Here is a 17,665-nt window from a genome sequence, read left to right on the forward strand (position 1 = left end):
CAAAATCCGAGTTTCAATAATGTTCTGTAAGTGTGCCTTTGGAATTAAAGCGTGGCAGCATGGTAGGAGATGGCTTTTCCAAAGGTGCTGCTTAGATAGGAATTCATTTGTTTTTTATGTGAAGTGTAACTGAAATATGCTGATATGGGACCCACGTGAAAGCTTCCTGGAATTCCTAACCATGTGGTCACAAGAGATGACTTTTGTTTGTAAAAAAAACGAGGTTTAATGTGTTAGCTTTGTTTTCTGATGGAAGGATCTCGACATAGTTATATCCAGTATCGTTTTCTTTTCACATGGTTGAACCGTAAGTTGAGGGTCTTCATAGGCGTGGAACAAGTCCTCTTATTTAGGCTCAGGTTTACACCTAATGAGGCTCAGTGTTGAGAACCAAAGGGCTAATTTGTATTCAAGTAGGTTCTTGATCAGCTGTAACTGAAGAAAACATGTAAACAGGGTGCAGACTAGGCAAACATGGTAATGTTTCAAGGACTCGACGACTCTTGCTCGAGTGGACCAAATCAGTAAAAAGTACGTGATAGAGCACTAATGGCTACACGGTAAACTTGGAGATAAAAATTTCCTGCAGACCTTGATTGACATGAATTAATGGGCATATATCTATATATGCAACAAGCAATCTTAAGGAGGGCATATATAATCAAATTACTAAATGGTTTCTTCAGAACCAAAAGTCCAGTATCATAGTGAGTTTTCCAGTGATAGTTACTGCAGAAGACGAGGGCAGTAAAAAAGTTATATTACCTATGGAATCGGCTCCACAAACTTACAAAATGATAAAGTTGAATGCCTCTTCTACAGAAGGCAGTCGTAAACAACTAAACATCAAACTGTAGGCAGGTGTGGGCTGTCAGTTTCTAGAAGCAACAATGCAGAGATGATCGTGGAAGGAAGTCTTATCTGTTGTATGATCCGTTTTATTATGTATTTCAAGTTTTCCACTGTATTACTTAAATTTAAGCCAAAAGAAGAAAAGATAAAAGATAAAAGATAAAGGAACAGAAAAAATGAGACATTAAGGAAAATAAGTATGACTAACAGCTCAATCTTCATCAGTTCCTGAACCTTCAGAACTAGAACCACTGTTGCCCTGTGCACCACCATTCTGTACCTTGCCATTTCCCTTCTTAGTTTGGTACTCTTCACCATCATCACTATACTCGCTTTCATAATCATCGTATCCTTCATCCACCTCTTCTTCCTCCTCTACCCCATCTTCAACAGCAAGCCCCTCTTCGGACACAGCACCGCCCTTTGTCCCTACATGCTTCCGTTTCATCACCTTCAACTTAATGCTTGTTTTTGTATCACATCCAATCCATGAATCACATATACAATAGGCATTCAAGTTGTAAGTTCCTTCAGCAGGTGCCTGAAACTGGCTCATTGCCAACCTCGAGCCACTTTTCACTTTCTCAACTGCTACCCGGACAGCCAAGCTTATTTCCTTCCTATTTGCACCTGATCCCTCTTTTGACTCCTCTATGGCACCTGATGCAGCAGAAATTGCAGTTTTATCATCCATAAAACTCATTTTCTGGGAAATCCACAGGTCATTCGAGGCAGAATCAGCAAGGAACAACCAATAATTTTCATCTTTGTGGAACGGGAAGTATGGGCAGTGAGGAAGTGCAGCGGTAAGGCCATTCCCTCTTTTGAGGGAGACCCATGCATGCATAGTGACAATATCACCCTCTTGTATACCACCTTCTTCACCCTCTGTCACACATTTGATGTCAATTGTTAATGATGGCATCATGTTAAGAACAGCCTCCACATCTCTAGCTTCTTCACCAGAGAATCCAGCAATCTGAGTCAAAAGTTCAGAACGTTCCTCCAGTGCCATCTCTTGTAGCTCCTGGAATGATCGGATCTTCTGCAAACAAGGAAAGCAGATGATCACAAGGTTGTGCAGGGAGTCAGCCATGATAAATAAATAAATAGAACAGCCAGCGATACCATGGCAATCAACTTGATCTATTGATAGCTGCAAACAATTCTTGGCATGTGTGAGCATGGTTAAAAACATGGGATAAAATTTATGAAACCAGGAAATGACATGGCTCACAGGTTATGGCATTTCGTCCATGACATAATGTCAAAATTACAAAAAATTTATACCTTTCACTGAACAACCATATTTATAACCAATTGCTGTCTCATGCCTATGACGGACAGCAAGGCTAAAGAATTTGTACCTTTCACTGAATAACCATGTCATAGGAGTATCTTAATCAGTTTAAAATTTAAATGACCAGCAAATACTGAGTTGAATGGACCATGCTGCAACTTCGAAGAACTTGAACAAGTTGGTTTAACAGACAGAACTATCTGTGATTCACTAATTACACTGATCATCAAGCCAAATGAGTCAATTGGGGTTTGTGATGTCTATTTCAAAGGAAGGTGGCATAAGAAACACAGAACAAAATGGGTAGATGCAATGTTCAACAATATATCCAGTAAGTTTTATGAAGTAATTAGTTTCTCACTTTTCGACTAACTTTTTTGATGACTGATTCGCTGAAATGTGGCAGCTGCAAAAAAGGAGCATTACCCTCAGTGAACCCTCCAACTGCTTTTCTTGCACTAAGAGGAACAGCCTGTATCAGAATCCAGTAGCACTATCAAGAACTTGGAAAAGATAAGAAATCTAAGAGACCAAGTAACTCACAAGAAAATATTTACTGAAAGTTTCATCTTTCAACATGAGCATAGGAAATTTGGCATCCTTATCTAACTAACCATGGAAGTCATGTGGAATGCATCAAAACAGAAACCAAAATCCATGTTCGTAAGGGAAATTCACAAAACCTCTTTAACTCTCTCAGTAAATGCAGCTCTGAAATCCCAACAATGATCTTTAACAGTTTCCCTAAATGAGTACATTACAACCATTAATAAAAGGTTAACCTGAAGTTTTCAAGAAGTTAAGGAATGCCCCTTCATAGGGATCCAATTGGCTATATAGCTCAATCAAAAAGTGAAGCAAGCTATCAACCTCAGAATAAAGTAAACTAAGGAACATAAAGCAATTACTGGGGAACTAAAAGGTTTCCAGGTTACAGTGAGAAATTAGAGGATGACTGTTCAAAGTTATACAACTAATTAATGTTATCATGATGACTGTTTAAGTTGTATGATTAAATAATGCCAACACTGTCACTGTAGCTGTTAAAATCAAGCATTTTTACACCATATCCACAAGTTACTTATTTTTGCATGTGTAGATGGACACATCTAATCTATGTCACTGTAATGAAATGGTGGTCTTCCACAAATGCACGAACAACTCACAAACATATGTCTATTGGAGACACTACAAGCATGACACTTGAAAGGGTATAAATGGAAGAACACTTGAAAAATAAATAATGATTTATTCATATACAAAATGCTTAAGAAGCATTGGTGATATACATTGAAGAAGTTCACCCCTATATATACAAAATAGTGGAAGAGAGAGGAGAGCTCATTTTGAGCTCTCCAAAAGAGTCGTTGGACTCTAGTCCGACAACTCTAATAAGAGCCATTGGACTAGAGTCCAACGACTATAGCACAGTAAAGTTCCAACAAGAACTTGACCAGATGAATTATCTAGTTCCTATTGAACTAGATGCTAAAAAGAAAAAAAAAAAAAAAACAATATATATATATATAATACAGTTTACATTTTAACACTCCCCCCTCAAACTTATGGTACAATGAGCGAAAGTTTGTCTAAGAGGATGTGAAATCTGTGAGCAGAGAGAGGCTTGGTGAAGAAGTCTGCTAATTGATATTCTGATGTAACATATGGCAGATCAATGATTCCATGTAAGTATTCATCTTTGACATAGTGACAGTCTATCTTAATGTGTTTGGTGCGCTCATGGAATGTCCGGTAGATTGCAATGTAGATCATACTTTTGTGGTCACAGCACATCTTCGAAGTTTGTGTTGTTTCAGCTTCCATATCCGCTAGCAATCGTCTGAGCCAAACAACCTCTATAGTGATGGTTGCCATGTCTCTGTATTCAGTTTCGGTGGAGGAAATAGAGACATTTTGTTTCTTCTTGCACCTTCACGAAATTAAGTCTTCACCTAAGAAGCATAAAATCTAGTAGTTGAGTGCCTATTATTGGGATCACCTCCCCAGTCAACATCAGTATATGCAATTAAATTTAATGAAGATGAAGCAGACAAGAAGAGTTCTCGTGAAAAAAAGGATTTTAAGTATCTAATAATACGCAAAACTGCTCTCATATGCACAGAGGTGGGAGCATGCTGAAACTGACTAGCTGTATAAACAACATGAGCTATATTTGACCTATTACTGAAAAGATAAGAAAGATCTCCAATAAGCTGTCTATAAAGAGTAGGATCATTAAGAAATTCTCCATCATCAATTTTTATTTTAACGTTGACAACTTCTGGAGTGTCCACTTTGTAATTTCAGACCTGAAAACAATATCAAGAGCAAATTTAGATTGAGATATCAAATGCCCACGAGGAGAATAAGCAACTTCAATGCCTAAAAAATATCTTAATAAACATAAGTTAGTCATTTGAAAGTGAGTTTTAAGAAGATTTTTGACATTTATAACTCCCTGTTTGTTGCCTTCGGTAATGATTATATCATCCACATAAAGAAGGAGAATAATGATGCCTGCATCAAATTTCTTAATAAACAAAGCAATATCAGTTAAACAAGGTTGAAAACTAATATCAAGCATAACATGACTAAATCGATCATATCAGGCTTTTGGAGCCTGTTTAATACCATAAAGACCTTTTTTTAGACGAAAAACTTTATCCTTAGAGATACTAATACCAGGCAGGGCTTCTATGTATACCTCTTCAATGAGATTCACATTCAGGAAATCATTATTGATATCCAATTGAAAGATAGACCATCTTCTAATGGAGGCCAAGGCTATTAAAGTTTTGACAGTGGCCATATGGGCCACATGAGCAAATGTTTCTTCATAATCGATGTCATACTCTTGGGCATATCGTTTTGCCATTAAACAGACCTTATACCTTTTCACTTTGACTTTGTATACCCACCTACAACTTATAGGTTTCTTACCTGGAGGGATATCTTGGATAGTCTAGGTGTTGACATTTTCTAATGCATCCAATTCTGTTTTCATAGTTTCTATCCATTCTATATGATTTTTGGCTTAAGAATATGATGATGGTTCAACAAATGATTGTACTAATGCAATGACTGCCCTATATGTGAGTGAAAAATATTCGTAAGACAAATTCTCCAAGAGGTCTAGAAATTCTAAACGTCTTTCTGGGTGAAACTTTGGAGTATTTTTCTAATGCAAATGAAAGATTTTGCTCTCTACGTCTTGAATATTTTAGACTAATATCCCTATGGATTTGCTCTTCATTATCATCATTTTCAACAACAATAGGACTTTGATCATTGTCAAGGTCACATTCATTAGATTTTGAAGTTAGATACATTAAAAACGAGTATTCAGTGACATCCTTGGATTTTTTGAATTCAAAGAAGCTTTCTTTTTTAAAAAAAGATACATTTTTTAATACATATAATTTGTCATTTTGAAAGTCGAAACACCTATAGCCTTTTTTATTATCAGCATATCCTAAAAAGGCACATGGGATTGCACGAAGAGAGAGTTTGTCATTTTTGTTGGTGAAAACAAAACATTTGCATCCAAAGACTCTTAATCTAGAATAATTTGGAGCTAAATTAACAAGTTTTTCTACTCGAGTTATATTATTTAATGAGGAAGATAGCATCCATTAATAATGTAGGTGGCAATTAGGAATGCCTCAGCCCAAAAACTTTTTGAAACCTGATTTGCAATTAGCAAAGTCCTAGTAGTTTCCACAATACCGATGTTTGCATTCGGTTAGGTCATTCTGTTGTGGAGTGTGTGGACATGATCTTTGATGTGTAATACCATGTAAATTGAGATAGTCTTTGAATTCTTTGGACATAAACTCTCCCCCTGAATCAGTGCGAAAAATGAAAATATCATTCTGAAACTTATTTTTAACCATTTTATGAAATATTTAGAAGTTGGCAAAAACTTCATATTTATGTTTAAGAAAATAAATCCAAGTATGTCTATAAAAGTCATTGACAAAAATAACATAATGTGCGTAACCACCTTTGGAAATAACTAGTGCAGGGCCCCAAACATCCGAATATATTAACTTAAGTAGTCGTGAAGAAACAAAAGTTCTACTAAGAAATGGTAATTTTTTCATTTTGCCAAAAATGCAGTCTTTACAAGAAAAATTTTCAGAATTACAAAATTTTCCCAAACTTGGAAAAATTTATGTTTTAGACATATGAGGATGGCCAAGTCTTTTATTCCATAAATCCAATTTTAATTTCTAAACATTATAACAAAATGCATCTTGAGTAATTTCAAAAAGTCCATGTAATAGAGTCCTTCTCTATGGCCTTCCCCAATCAACTTCTTTAATTGGCGATCATGTACCCAACAACCACGAGAAAAGAAAGAGATATTACATCCATAATCATATATTTGTGAAACAAATAAGAGATTCAAATTAAGTTTAGGGATATAATTAACTTCTGGGATACAAAAATTTTTGGATTTTTGAAAATTTTCAAAACATCCTACTTTTATTTCAAGAGATGTGCCATCGATTGTAAAAACCTTTGACACACTTGAGTTATTTTTAAGACATTCAGATAGACTATTGACATTTGGGGTCATGTGAAAAGAAGCACCAGAATCTAAAAGCCAAGGAAAGTTACCTGAACCGGAGAAAGATGCAATAGCTGCTTCAGTTGAGGAGGATACTCCTTTGAGAAGAGGTTGAAGGATTTTCATCAGTTGAGCCATAGATAGAGATGCATCTTGATCTTTTGACTCGGATTCATCAAATGCAACTCCTTTTTCTTCTCTTCTTTTTAACTTTGTATATTGAGGCCCATATTGCCCCGGTTCATGACAATGATGACAAATGACTTTTCTTTTATCAAAGTCACTGTTTTGCCTTCCAAAATGAAGCGGCTTATAAGTGCGAGTATGATTTTCCGATCTAGACACAGCTAGAACTGAGTCATCATCAACTTTTAGAGTACTTTTTCTAAGTCTATTTTCCTCCATAGTGAGCTCTTCTATAGTATCAATAATAGAAGGAATTTTTCCACGATGTAAAATGGCTGATTTGGTAGATTCAAACTCCGGCCTTAGACCATTCACAAATTGATAGAAATGTTTCATATCGAGTTGCTTTTGGCGAAGCTCGATATCTTCGGCACAATGCCATTTCGGCTCAAGAAGAACCAACTCTTCTCAAAGTTCGGATAACTCGTTATAATATTCTCGAATAGTTTTATCTTTTTGAGTCATTGTCTAAACTTTATCTTGTAAATTGCACACATGTGCAATATCTTTAAACGAATACATGTTTTTAAGGTATTCTCAATCCTTATCGGCATGCTCAAACTTAGCAAGACTAGAGCATTTTTTAATGTCTACGCTATTGATTAGCCATGACATAATTTTTTCATGTCCTAACTTACACTCTTTTCATTTCTTTTCATAAGTGGTTAACACCTTACTTTTCTCTTCCTCCATTAGAGGAACCACTTTATCACTCTCTTTCTTAGTAAGAGATAGTTTAGGTTCCAAATCGGAAACATCCACTATACCCAATAAACCTTTTCCCCAAATGCGGCGCTTCATAATCGAAGCCCACGTTACATAGTTAGTGTCATTTAGCTTCATGGGTATGATGGTGATCTTATCATTGTCATCCATTTTTTACAAGGGTAGGAGAGGAATACATAGGAAGAGCGAGAGAAAAGAAAGAAGAAAATAGTAGACAAGGGAATAAGAGAGATGATACAAAACAAATTTTTTGTAGCACAAGTCCTCCTTTCTTTTACAAATCTTCTTGAGCAAGAACATGGTGATGAAACACCTTTTGCAAATGAGGCACGGAAATCGAAGCAAAGCACATCAAGATCTAAGGTCTCTGTGGCTTTGATACCATGTAATAAAATGGTGGTCTTCCACAAATGCACAAACAACTCATAAACATGTGTCTATTGAAGACACTACCAGCATGACCCTTGAAAGGGTATAAATGAAAGAACACTTGAAAAAATAAATAATGATTTATTCATATACAAAATGTTTAAGAAGCATTGGTGATATACATTAAAGGGGTTCACTCCTATATATATACAAAATAGTGGAAGAGAGAGGAGAGCTCATTTTGAGCTCTCCAAAAGAGTCGTTGGAAGTCCAACGGCTCTTATTATAGCCATTGGAGTAGAGTCCAACGGCTATAGCACAGTCAAGTTCCAACAAGAACTTGCTGGATGAATTATCTAGTTCCTATTGAACTAGATGCTAAAAAGAAAATAAAGGAAAAATAAAAAATAATAAAAGGAAATATATATAATAATAATAATATTATTATATATATGTATTACAATTTACATTTTAATAGTCACATGGGCACAGGAGTACGACACGGCAATTTCAAAAAATGAGGGTACGAGGACATGGCTATATATATATATATATATATATATATATATATATATAGAGAGAGAGAGAGAGAGAGAGAGAGAGAGAGAGAGAGAGAGAGAGAGAGAGAGAGTTTGGGTCTAGATCATATGTGGATTCATATTAACGTCCATATTAAAAAAAAAAAGTTTGTAAGAGAATGAAAATTTTATTATAAAAGAGGAAGGGGTATCTCATAACCCCCATCCCCACCGTCTCTCTCTCTCTCTCTCTCTACACATGAATACAAAGACCAAGAAGAAAAAGGAAGGGCCAAGTGAGGACCCCAGCCTCTCTCTCTCTCTCTCTCTCTCTCAAGAGAACAAAGAGGACCTAGCCCCACCACATCTCTCCTTCTCTCGGGCAGATTGGAAGAAGAAGAAGAAGGTTGAAGAGAACAACCGGGGTATGCTTTCTCTCTCCTACTTTTTTTTCCTCCTCTTCCTCTTTCGTCTTCTTCTTCCTTCTCCTCCTCTTTCTTTTTCTTCTTCTTCTTCCTCCCTGCCTTTCACCGACATCAAACAAAAAAAAGGGTTGGGTCAGGGTTGGACCTGACCCGATCCAGACCAGCACGTACCTGTGCTGCATTCAGAACCCATACCCGTGTCGACATGGCTGCTCAATAGCTGTGTCTATGTGACGTAGCATCTAATGTGCATAAGAAAGGTTTGCAGATATTTCATACATTTGCTTTAGCATGTACAAGTGGATGCATATGCATGAATATCTACAGTTGTAATAATGAAGAATACCTCAGATTTATTTGTGATCAATGAGGAGCCGTATGAAGTTGAGGTCTCATATGTGGTTCTGGGAACAGACATGGGAACATGCAATTCTAATGCACTCATAGAGAACCAAATATTAAGCCATAAAATCTTTATGAAGAGGGTCATATGAAAAAAGTGCAGCATATTAGCTACATCAGTAACCCTCAAGTAATGCTGTGACCTGTCTTCTCACTGAGAGCATCATAACCAGATATCTGTTTGGAGCATGATCTCACAGAAGCTTGCTCCCTTGTGACCCACCTCACTGAGAGTATCATAATCGGATATCTGTTTGGAGCATGATCTCACATAAGTTTGCTCCCACTCACAGGATTGGTTCAGAAGTGGATTATTATAACTCGTGGAAGAACCCACTTGAGCACTTTATATTCAAACTATACACATAATTCACGGCAGAAAAGCCTAGTTATATAGGAGAATTTTCCACCTAATAGCACCATCAGTAGTGGTTTCTTTTTCTTAAAGAATTATTCCCCCCAAAAAAAAAGAATCTTCCTTTCCATCAAAAGTAATGTTACTTCAGACCATATAATCCAAAGGCTAAAGAAATTTGAAAGAACATGGTTCAAGTTTGACAATAGCTATATAGCTTGCCGCTGTGAAGACATCAGAAGGAACCATAAAGAACGTGTATAGTAGTAACAATTAACATAGCAAATAAATATGGCAGTACCATGTCAATCAGCATATGAGTTATAAAACCAACAAATGCATATGGTAATACCATGTGAATCAGAGTTCTAAAAGCATGAGAAAAATGGATGAACGTTACCTGAACTATACTTTGAGACAGTTCAAGTACCCCAATGGCAGGCCTAAGCCATCCATGCCCTGCAGGAGTGCGCCTTATGATAGCCATCTGCGGCATACAAGGAAAACTAAAATCAACTTTTATGTCCCCATTCAAAGAAAATGGGAGAGCAAAAAATCTAACAATTCAAATGTCATGTGTCCTGGATATCTGGAGGATTCATCATCTATAATGCATGCTTGGCAAAATATATCAAGTAAAAAACCATGGCAGATAAATATAATGATAGAGGGATACAAGAAAATGGTTAATCTACTCCTGCGTGCTGGGTTAAAAGTATCAAGTCATGGTTAATAAGAAGGGCCATGGCAACTGGCAAGACACCCTGATGTTACACCATGGATAAAGAGACTAACAGTGTTTGAGGAATGGCCAAAGTTTGGCCAGTTTTCGCGATATCAAGCACAAGTGTATCCAAATCTACAAAAGCTAGTTTAATCTCAGGTTTTGGGATATCCAAGTCCTCACAAAAGTGTGTGTGCCTGTGTTGTTTAAAACTCCAATTTCCTATTTAATAGTTATAAACTACAAGACCAAGAGTCAAAGATCAGTAAAAAAATTGTAATCACAAGCGTAAACAACAAATTACAAAAAGAAAAGCAAGTTTTGATATTGAAGAAGCCAAAGAGAGCGTTAACCGTGTCACATGTTCCAGTGTGTCCATGAAGTATCATGGCATGATAAATGCAAGATCAATGAAGTATCAACATGCAGAGACTCGTTCATGCCTGTAAACAAACACAGGCACACATACATGCCCACACATGCATGTGCACATGCACCAAGAGACATGCAGGTGCATTCACAACACACACACACACATGGAATTAACCACCACCACCACCACACACGCAAACACCAACCAGTTCCATATAATGAACATAACAAGGTTTTTTCATCAATAACCAAAAGAATCATGATCTGTTCAATGTCAGTATAGCAGTCACCTTCAGTAGTTCTTCAAGAAGGCGAGGAGCAAGTTCAATAACATGCTTGAAATCACTCTGCAGAGCTAAAGGAATGGAAGCTGATTCATGAGTTAACTGAGTGAGAATCAATAGTTCTGTCTGAAAATGTAAGGGGGTGTGGGGGGCGGGGGGGAGGAAGGATTAAGAAATCCATATATTGGTCAATAAGTTTAACGGCACATAATGCCAAACATAAACCAAACAGTGCTACAGAAATTCAAGACCTTCACTAAAGCTGGATGCCTCTTCCAAAACTTCGCTTGCTCTTGCCTCATGTTCTTGGTGTCTAAACCCAACTCACTGCGAACAACTGTAAACAGCTTTTGAAGGGGTTCAGTATCACTCCTACGAACTGGTATTTCCATGTACTCTGCTGCCTTAATAAAAACCTCCATCACCTTACTGCAAGATTGATAAGGCAAGGTTAAAATTCAAACAGATAAATGGCAGCCAGAACTGAACTCAAAGTAGAAATAAGAAATAGATAACATCATTTTACAATGTCATCTGAATGCTATCTGCTTAGCAGTGGGCCACATGCACATAAATTTATAAGATGCATCAACCAAGTGTAATGCCCAATCTGTGGATGATTTCATAGACATAATAACATCTGAATGCACTCAGATATATAGAGAAATGACAGCAGTATTAGAGGAAAAAAGAAAAGGGTGAAATGCTAAACATTTAGTACCTTGGTGCCAAAGAAGGCTTCATGAAATGATAATAAGCATATAAGGTTTGGTGCATGACATAGTTCCCAGTATATTTGGATGATCTTGAGAGATATATGACAGCTATGACCAAAGGCAACAGAATACAAACTCCAACAATCCCAAGCAAAAGTATTCCACCTGATGATCCATCAATACTTAATAAAAACTGAGGGAGCGCTATTCCCATTTGCAGGCCCTACATACAATCAAGAAATTATAGCATCAGTTTCCATAAAGTAGTATCTATAGAATGATGACAGGTAGATCTTAAATTAGATAAAAAGTGTAGAACCTGTCTGCCATCCGGGTGACCATACTTTTCAAAGTTTTCTCGAGACACTGGATCAGTGAGTGCCTGATATGCCTTGGATATATACTCAACAAAATATTTGTGAGCCTCTGAAAATAGCAAGGACATGTGTCTGTCAAAAAAATAACACAACGCAAACACAGAAAAGAAAAATGGAAAAGACAAACAGCAATAGCACAATATCCAACTACAAAGCAATACCCAAATAGACATGGTTCTGCACCTCTTAAGTTGAAAATCAAAACTTAATAAAAACACCTTAACCTGGATCAGGATTTTTATCAGGATGATATTGAATAGAGAGTTTCCTGTATGCCTTTTTTATCTCGGAATCGGTACTTTCAGGCTTCAATCCAAGAATCCCAAATGGCTCGAAGGGTTGAATCTGAAAATAGCAAACAAGCACTATAAATGACTTCAACATTCCAGTCAGACATGAAGCAAGTTTCAACCCTGTTTGGACTCGGCCACTCAGGCCAGGTTTTCCCCTATCTAATCACAAAAGAGAAAAAGTGTGACTTCTCATCATCCATTGCACTTTTGGCCGTACTTAATACATTAGATTCTCTTTCCGTAAACAAAATTTCTATTTCTTAATAAGTCAAGCTGGAATTATTTAAAAAGTAGGAGGCCCTAGTTGCCAGTCCGCTTTCCTGAACAGAAAATAAACCCACTTCGAAGTCGGTATCTCTCCTTGACTTCCCCAAGAAGCCCAATATTGAGTTTGTAGCATGCTTTCTTTGTTAACTGTAGCATATACCAAAGAGATGATTATTCATTGGTATAGTCAGAATTTAGTCTTGGTGCTTTATGCTAATTTTCCAAAGTCAGCAGCATTTCCTCCAATTGACAGCATTACGTTAAGAAAATTCAAATCACAACCAAATTACATAAGAAATACAAATCAAACCACATTACCAAGAACTGACTTGGCTAATAGAAATAAAAAACATGGTCTCAACAGTTCAACCACACAAAAAATCCTAAAAACAGAAACAGAATTCACTATAACAAAGTGCACACTGCACGAGACTAGCATAGGTTATTAGCTCTTTTAGGGTTACATTTTGGCTGTAGTAGTGAGGAAACACAAGCAAAATAAGAGAAGAAGAAGAAAGATGAAGAATAGGGTGTCAGGATGCAAGAGGGGGGGGGGGGGCAAAAAAGAGAGGAACCAGGGCTCAATCATGTTAATTCTTCTCATTCCAGCATGTATCAGATAATTTACATATATCTTTTGATATTGACAAAACTACCCTTGTAACATACAAGAAGTGACAACAATATGCGGAATAGGAAAAAAAGACAAAAAAATTCCTGTACAAATAAGAAATTACCAGCAAAAAAATCTACTATTCCCTAACATAGGTTTTCTACAGAAGTATAGTGTCCCAAAGGCCTCCGCTAGAACACAAAAGGGTAAATAAGTAAATCTCCACCATTAACTCTATCAAGAAATTAGGTAAACCTTTAATTATGAGTTCCACTTTCCAAGCCATCACTAAAATAGTTTTAACACCACAGAACCAACCATATTCTCTCAATTCTACCACCTTCTATACAATTGTAATTGTAGACTAAAAAATTCATAGTGTATCTTACATATATAGTGAATAAAGAAAAACATTGGAATAAAATAAACTCCTCTTAAAGAACACACACATCTAAGGATTAACCTCATCATGTCAGTAAAGTTCTTCAAGCAAAGTAGAAAGTCCTTTATGCATTTGAACCCATTTCTCCACAGATATGTCACTTGAAATGTAGAATGGCTACTGTTAAAATGTATCTCTCTTTATGTAAATATTTACATATATATATAAAGAGAGATACATATATATATATCATGTATATATGTATATGTATCTATCTTTATATATATATATGTAAATATGTATGTTTCTTTTTGTTTCTTTCTTTTCTTGTAAAACCCGCAAGGGTATTTTAGTCATTCCTCTTTTGCGCATATTCATAATTATGAATATGCTGTAATTCTTTTTGCTTTTTCACTTTTCTTCTTTGTCTTTTTTTATTTTTCGTTTTTTGTCCTTATTTTTTGTTGACTCAAAGTCAACTTGGAGGGCTCAACACTAGCTGTTGAGCCTCTCCAACGGTTAGAATTCTAACCGTTGGAGGGGCTCCAACAGCTAGTGGAGCCCCTCCAAGGCTCCTTTTCTTATTATAAATAGGGGAGTTCCCCCTTTGTAATCTTCACTTCTTGGAGCTTTTGTTCTCCAATCTTCTCAATAAAATTCTTTATATTTTGTATGCCTTTGTGCATTTGAGTTTCTTTATTGTACCTTTGTGTACATTTGTTCTAAGTGTTCTTGTGCATTTGTGCACATTGGTGGTGTTGTGCTCATCGCACACTTTATCTCATTTTTGAGATATTTTCACAGCTACCACATTCAAGAAAATAATTGCCTTCCTAATGAACAATATGCACCTAGAATGCTTTTAAACTTAAAATCATTTTATAGAATCAGGGTACCTCAATTGGCTTGCAGATAACTGACATAAAAACATAATATTGATAACTAATCAATAATACCAACAATAAACAATAATATACCTATAAAGAAAAAGTCCAAGGTAATAGATAAGCCAAAACACATATAAGAGCAGCCAAGCAAACTAAACACACTGAACATGAAAGATCAACCATCATGTACTCCATCAAGCACCAAATTCATTTCCAGCATTGCAAAGATTGTATCATACCTCACGACTAATATGATTCACATAGTAGGCAAGGAATCCCATGAAAACCCATAGAAGGATGACTGTCAAATTGCTACACGTAGAGAAATTGGATATCTGCACATTCAATGAATCAATTTTAATAAAATGAAAATAAACAATGCCATAAAGCATAATATACTTTTGATTGTTAGAACAAGAGTTAAGAATTTCTTACTAATCATAGAACAGGAAGCAAACATGATTCAAACTCACCCTCTTAAATATGGATTTGTGATACTTCCCCGAATGCGAACAAATGGAACACTGGCAATGTATGCTCTTTGCCTTCTTGGAGAGAGCATGAGTAACCCTATGTATGGTATAGGGCACCAAGAAAAGAGCCATGATTGCCAGAACGAAAATTGGGAAAAGGGAGCTGTTCTCCTCTGCTGCCACCATGGTTGGTTATCTTCCTAACCAAGTGCTTTAGCCCTACACAAAATACTGTCACTACCATCATCCTCAATTGAAATTCAAATTATGTGGGAACAACTAACTCAACCAAATGAAAAGAGGATTAAAAGGTAGTCCTTAAAAGTTCTGAAACAAAAGACCATGAAGCGAGTTTAGAAATAAAAACAAAAAAAGGCATCCAGAAAAAATGGTAGGAATTCTTTCCTGATCTGGAAGAGGAAAATGAAGACACAAACAAGCACAAAGAGAATCAGAACTCGCTCTTTTCTGACTACAAGTTTTGCTATTGGAACCTCAAAGGCCAAAAAGCTAAATGGAGCTTACACTCTATCTATCAAATACATTATGCAGAAAGGGAGAGGGAGGAACTTCAAAGGAACATGCTTCTTTTCACCAATCTCAAGTCGGATATTACAAGACTCTGGCAGTAATTTTGAATGGAGTAGGTGGGCTCTTTAGATAAAATTATCTATTTCACTGAGCGGAATAAAGCTATTTTACAAAAAAAATCACAAAGTTTCTTATAGTTTATCATCCATTCAAGGAAATTCTCAGACATACTATCTTGTGCAAGAGATAAATGGCCTGAGACTGACCTAACTTGGATTGTGACTGCAAGGATCAGTCCCCACGATAGTTTCTAATCAACTTGGTTTTCTCCATGTAGCATGGTTTCTTTGTCACCCACAATGTTCTACCCTACTGATATTTTTGTTTTCTTCAAAAGAGGGGGAAAAAACTCATAATAATCTATATTGTGGAATCATCAATGACATGGTGACCTCGAACGAATGAACACGTTTTGCGTAGATTACAATCACATAAGACGAACTTGAGAATCTCACACAGAGCATTTTTCTAACAATCCAATCCTGAGCCATTTGCAAGCGTGTGTGACCCTGCTTGCTCCAATCCCTACCTATCGGTGGCTAAATCTAATTCTGTGTGAGTTTTCACAAGAACAATCTCCTTATAAACAAAAACAATTCACCATGAGTCTCAGTGGTTTTGAGCATGGTTCATCCATGAGGTTCCACTAGTTACGCGGCTTTACTCGACCAAAAAGACACATCAACTTCACATGCATTGAAGTTTGATCCAATTCACCCTGAACAAGCCATTTCTGGACAAGCAGAACAAGCGTTGGGCATGGTCGAGCAAGGGTTGACTTGGTGCTACCCGCAACAGATATGCGGTTGAACGATACCCTACTCAAGTTGATGAAAGGTTTGATTCAATTCCATCACTAGATCGTCGATAACTCTTTGAAATCACACCTAATAGTTGAGTTCTTGATTCTGTCGATGAATCTGACTCAAATTGAGCCCTTAAAAAGCATGAGAGCAGAATCTACCATAGAAACCAATGAGAAAAAATTGGTAGATCCCGTTTTGAACTTCGCAACATATTAAAAATCCCTGAAGAAGAAAAGTTGCCGCATCAGATTTACCTGAGAATGAGCTTGCCCAACAGTGATCAGAGTGCTGCAGACAATCGATTGAAAAGAAGAAAAACTCGATCTATATGGAATCAATTAAAACGAACGCTAGTTCTCCTGGAGTTAAGCCTCTCTCTCTCTCTCTCTCTCTCGACGACCAAGAGAAGAAACGTCCCTCCCTTCGTTTAACATCCCACCCGTCGTTTCCAGTAGCCTTGCTTCTCCACGCCTTTTCATACGGCTTTCAATGGGTCGGTATGGATTCGGAACGGGTTTAATACGAGTACGAACAAAATTTTGAGCTAGTGACAAATGTCGCGAGATTACGAAAATGACGCGAAATTTTACCTGAAAGTTAAAAATGATAATTTCTCACAATATTTTCAATTTCTCTTAAGTTTTTTGTCAGCTATTTATCATGAAAAACTGTGTGATTTTTTTTAATATTTATTTTTATATTTTAAATTTATTTTTTATTGTCAAGATTTTGCGTACATGTAGATCTCTTGGATGATGCTTTCAAGAGGCTGCATCGCTTACTTATGGCATGACATTACTGCTGGATTTAGTTGTTAGTTTAGAGGGGCGTGAGCGTTGCCTTGTCTTTAGAACTCGAACGATAACTGTTTTTGCACATTCGCTTAGTATTATGCATGATGTGGTGTGTAGTGTAGGGCCAATCATCCGTCTAAGCACTTACGCATGGAGTGATATGCTGTGCCAATGATCATTTCGGCAGTCTCACTTAGGGTGATGCGTGCGTGAGGCCTAAGGTTGTTTTAAGCTAGCCAGGTTGAATTTGCCTGGTACCATACAGACTCACGAAGAATTAGCCATGACAATTTATACGGGAAGCAGTATGCAAAGCAAAAAGTCAAAAAATATATTAATAAGAAAAACATTAAAAATGAAGAGAAAGCAAATGAAAGGCG

General features: G+C 36.7%; 1 protein-coding gene across 2 annotated transcripts; it reads right to left on the reverse strand.

The window, feature by feature from the left end:
* Window positions 1–922: 922 nt before the first annotated feature.
* On the reverse strand, window positions 923–16,883 carry LOC149818078 (dnaJ protein ERDJ2-like). Of its 2 annotated transcripts, none has more exons than XM_089985782.1 (11): window positions 16,746–16,883; window positions 15,095–15,313; window positions 14,861–14,956; window positions 12,404–12,524; window positions 12,122–12,228; window positions 11,808–12,025; window positions 11,338–11,515; window positions 11,093–11,212; window positions 10,107–10,193; window positions 2,514–2,624; window positions 923–1,897 (listed from the first exon to the last, which is right to left on the reverse strand). In XM_089985782.1, exons 2-11 carry the CDS (start codon window positions 15,278–15,280, stop codon window positions 1,064–1,066), a joined length of 2,058 nt encoding a protein of 685 aa, XP_089841908.1. In that variant the 5' UTR covers window positions 15,281–15,313; window positions 16,746–16,883; the 3' UTR covers window positions 923–1,063. The 2 variants fall into 2 exon arrangements, with proteins under 2 accessions (XP_089841908.1, XP_089841909.1); XM_089985783.1 differs by having other exon boundaries at window positions 15,095–15,325; window positions 16,746–16,873.
* Window positions 16,884–17,665: the final 782 nt, after the last annotated feature.

This window comes from Nuphar pumila, chromosome 13 (assembly GCF_984573655.1).
Source record: "Nuphar pumila chromosome 13, dmNupPumi1.hap1.1, whole genome shotgun sequence".
NCBI lineage: Eukaryota > Viridiplantae > Streptophyta > Magnoliopsida > Nymphaeales > Nymphaeaceae > Nuphar > Nuphar pumila.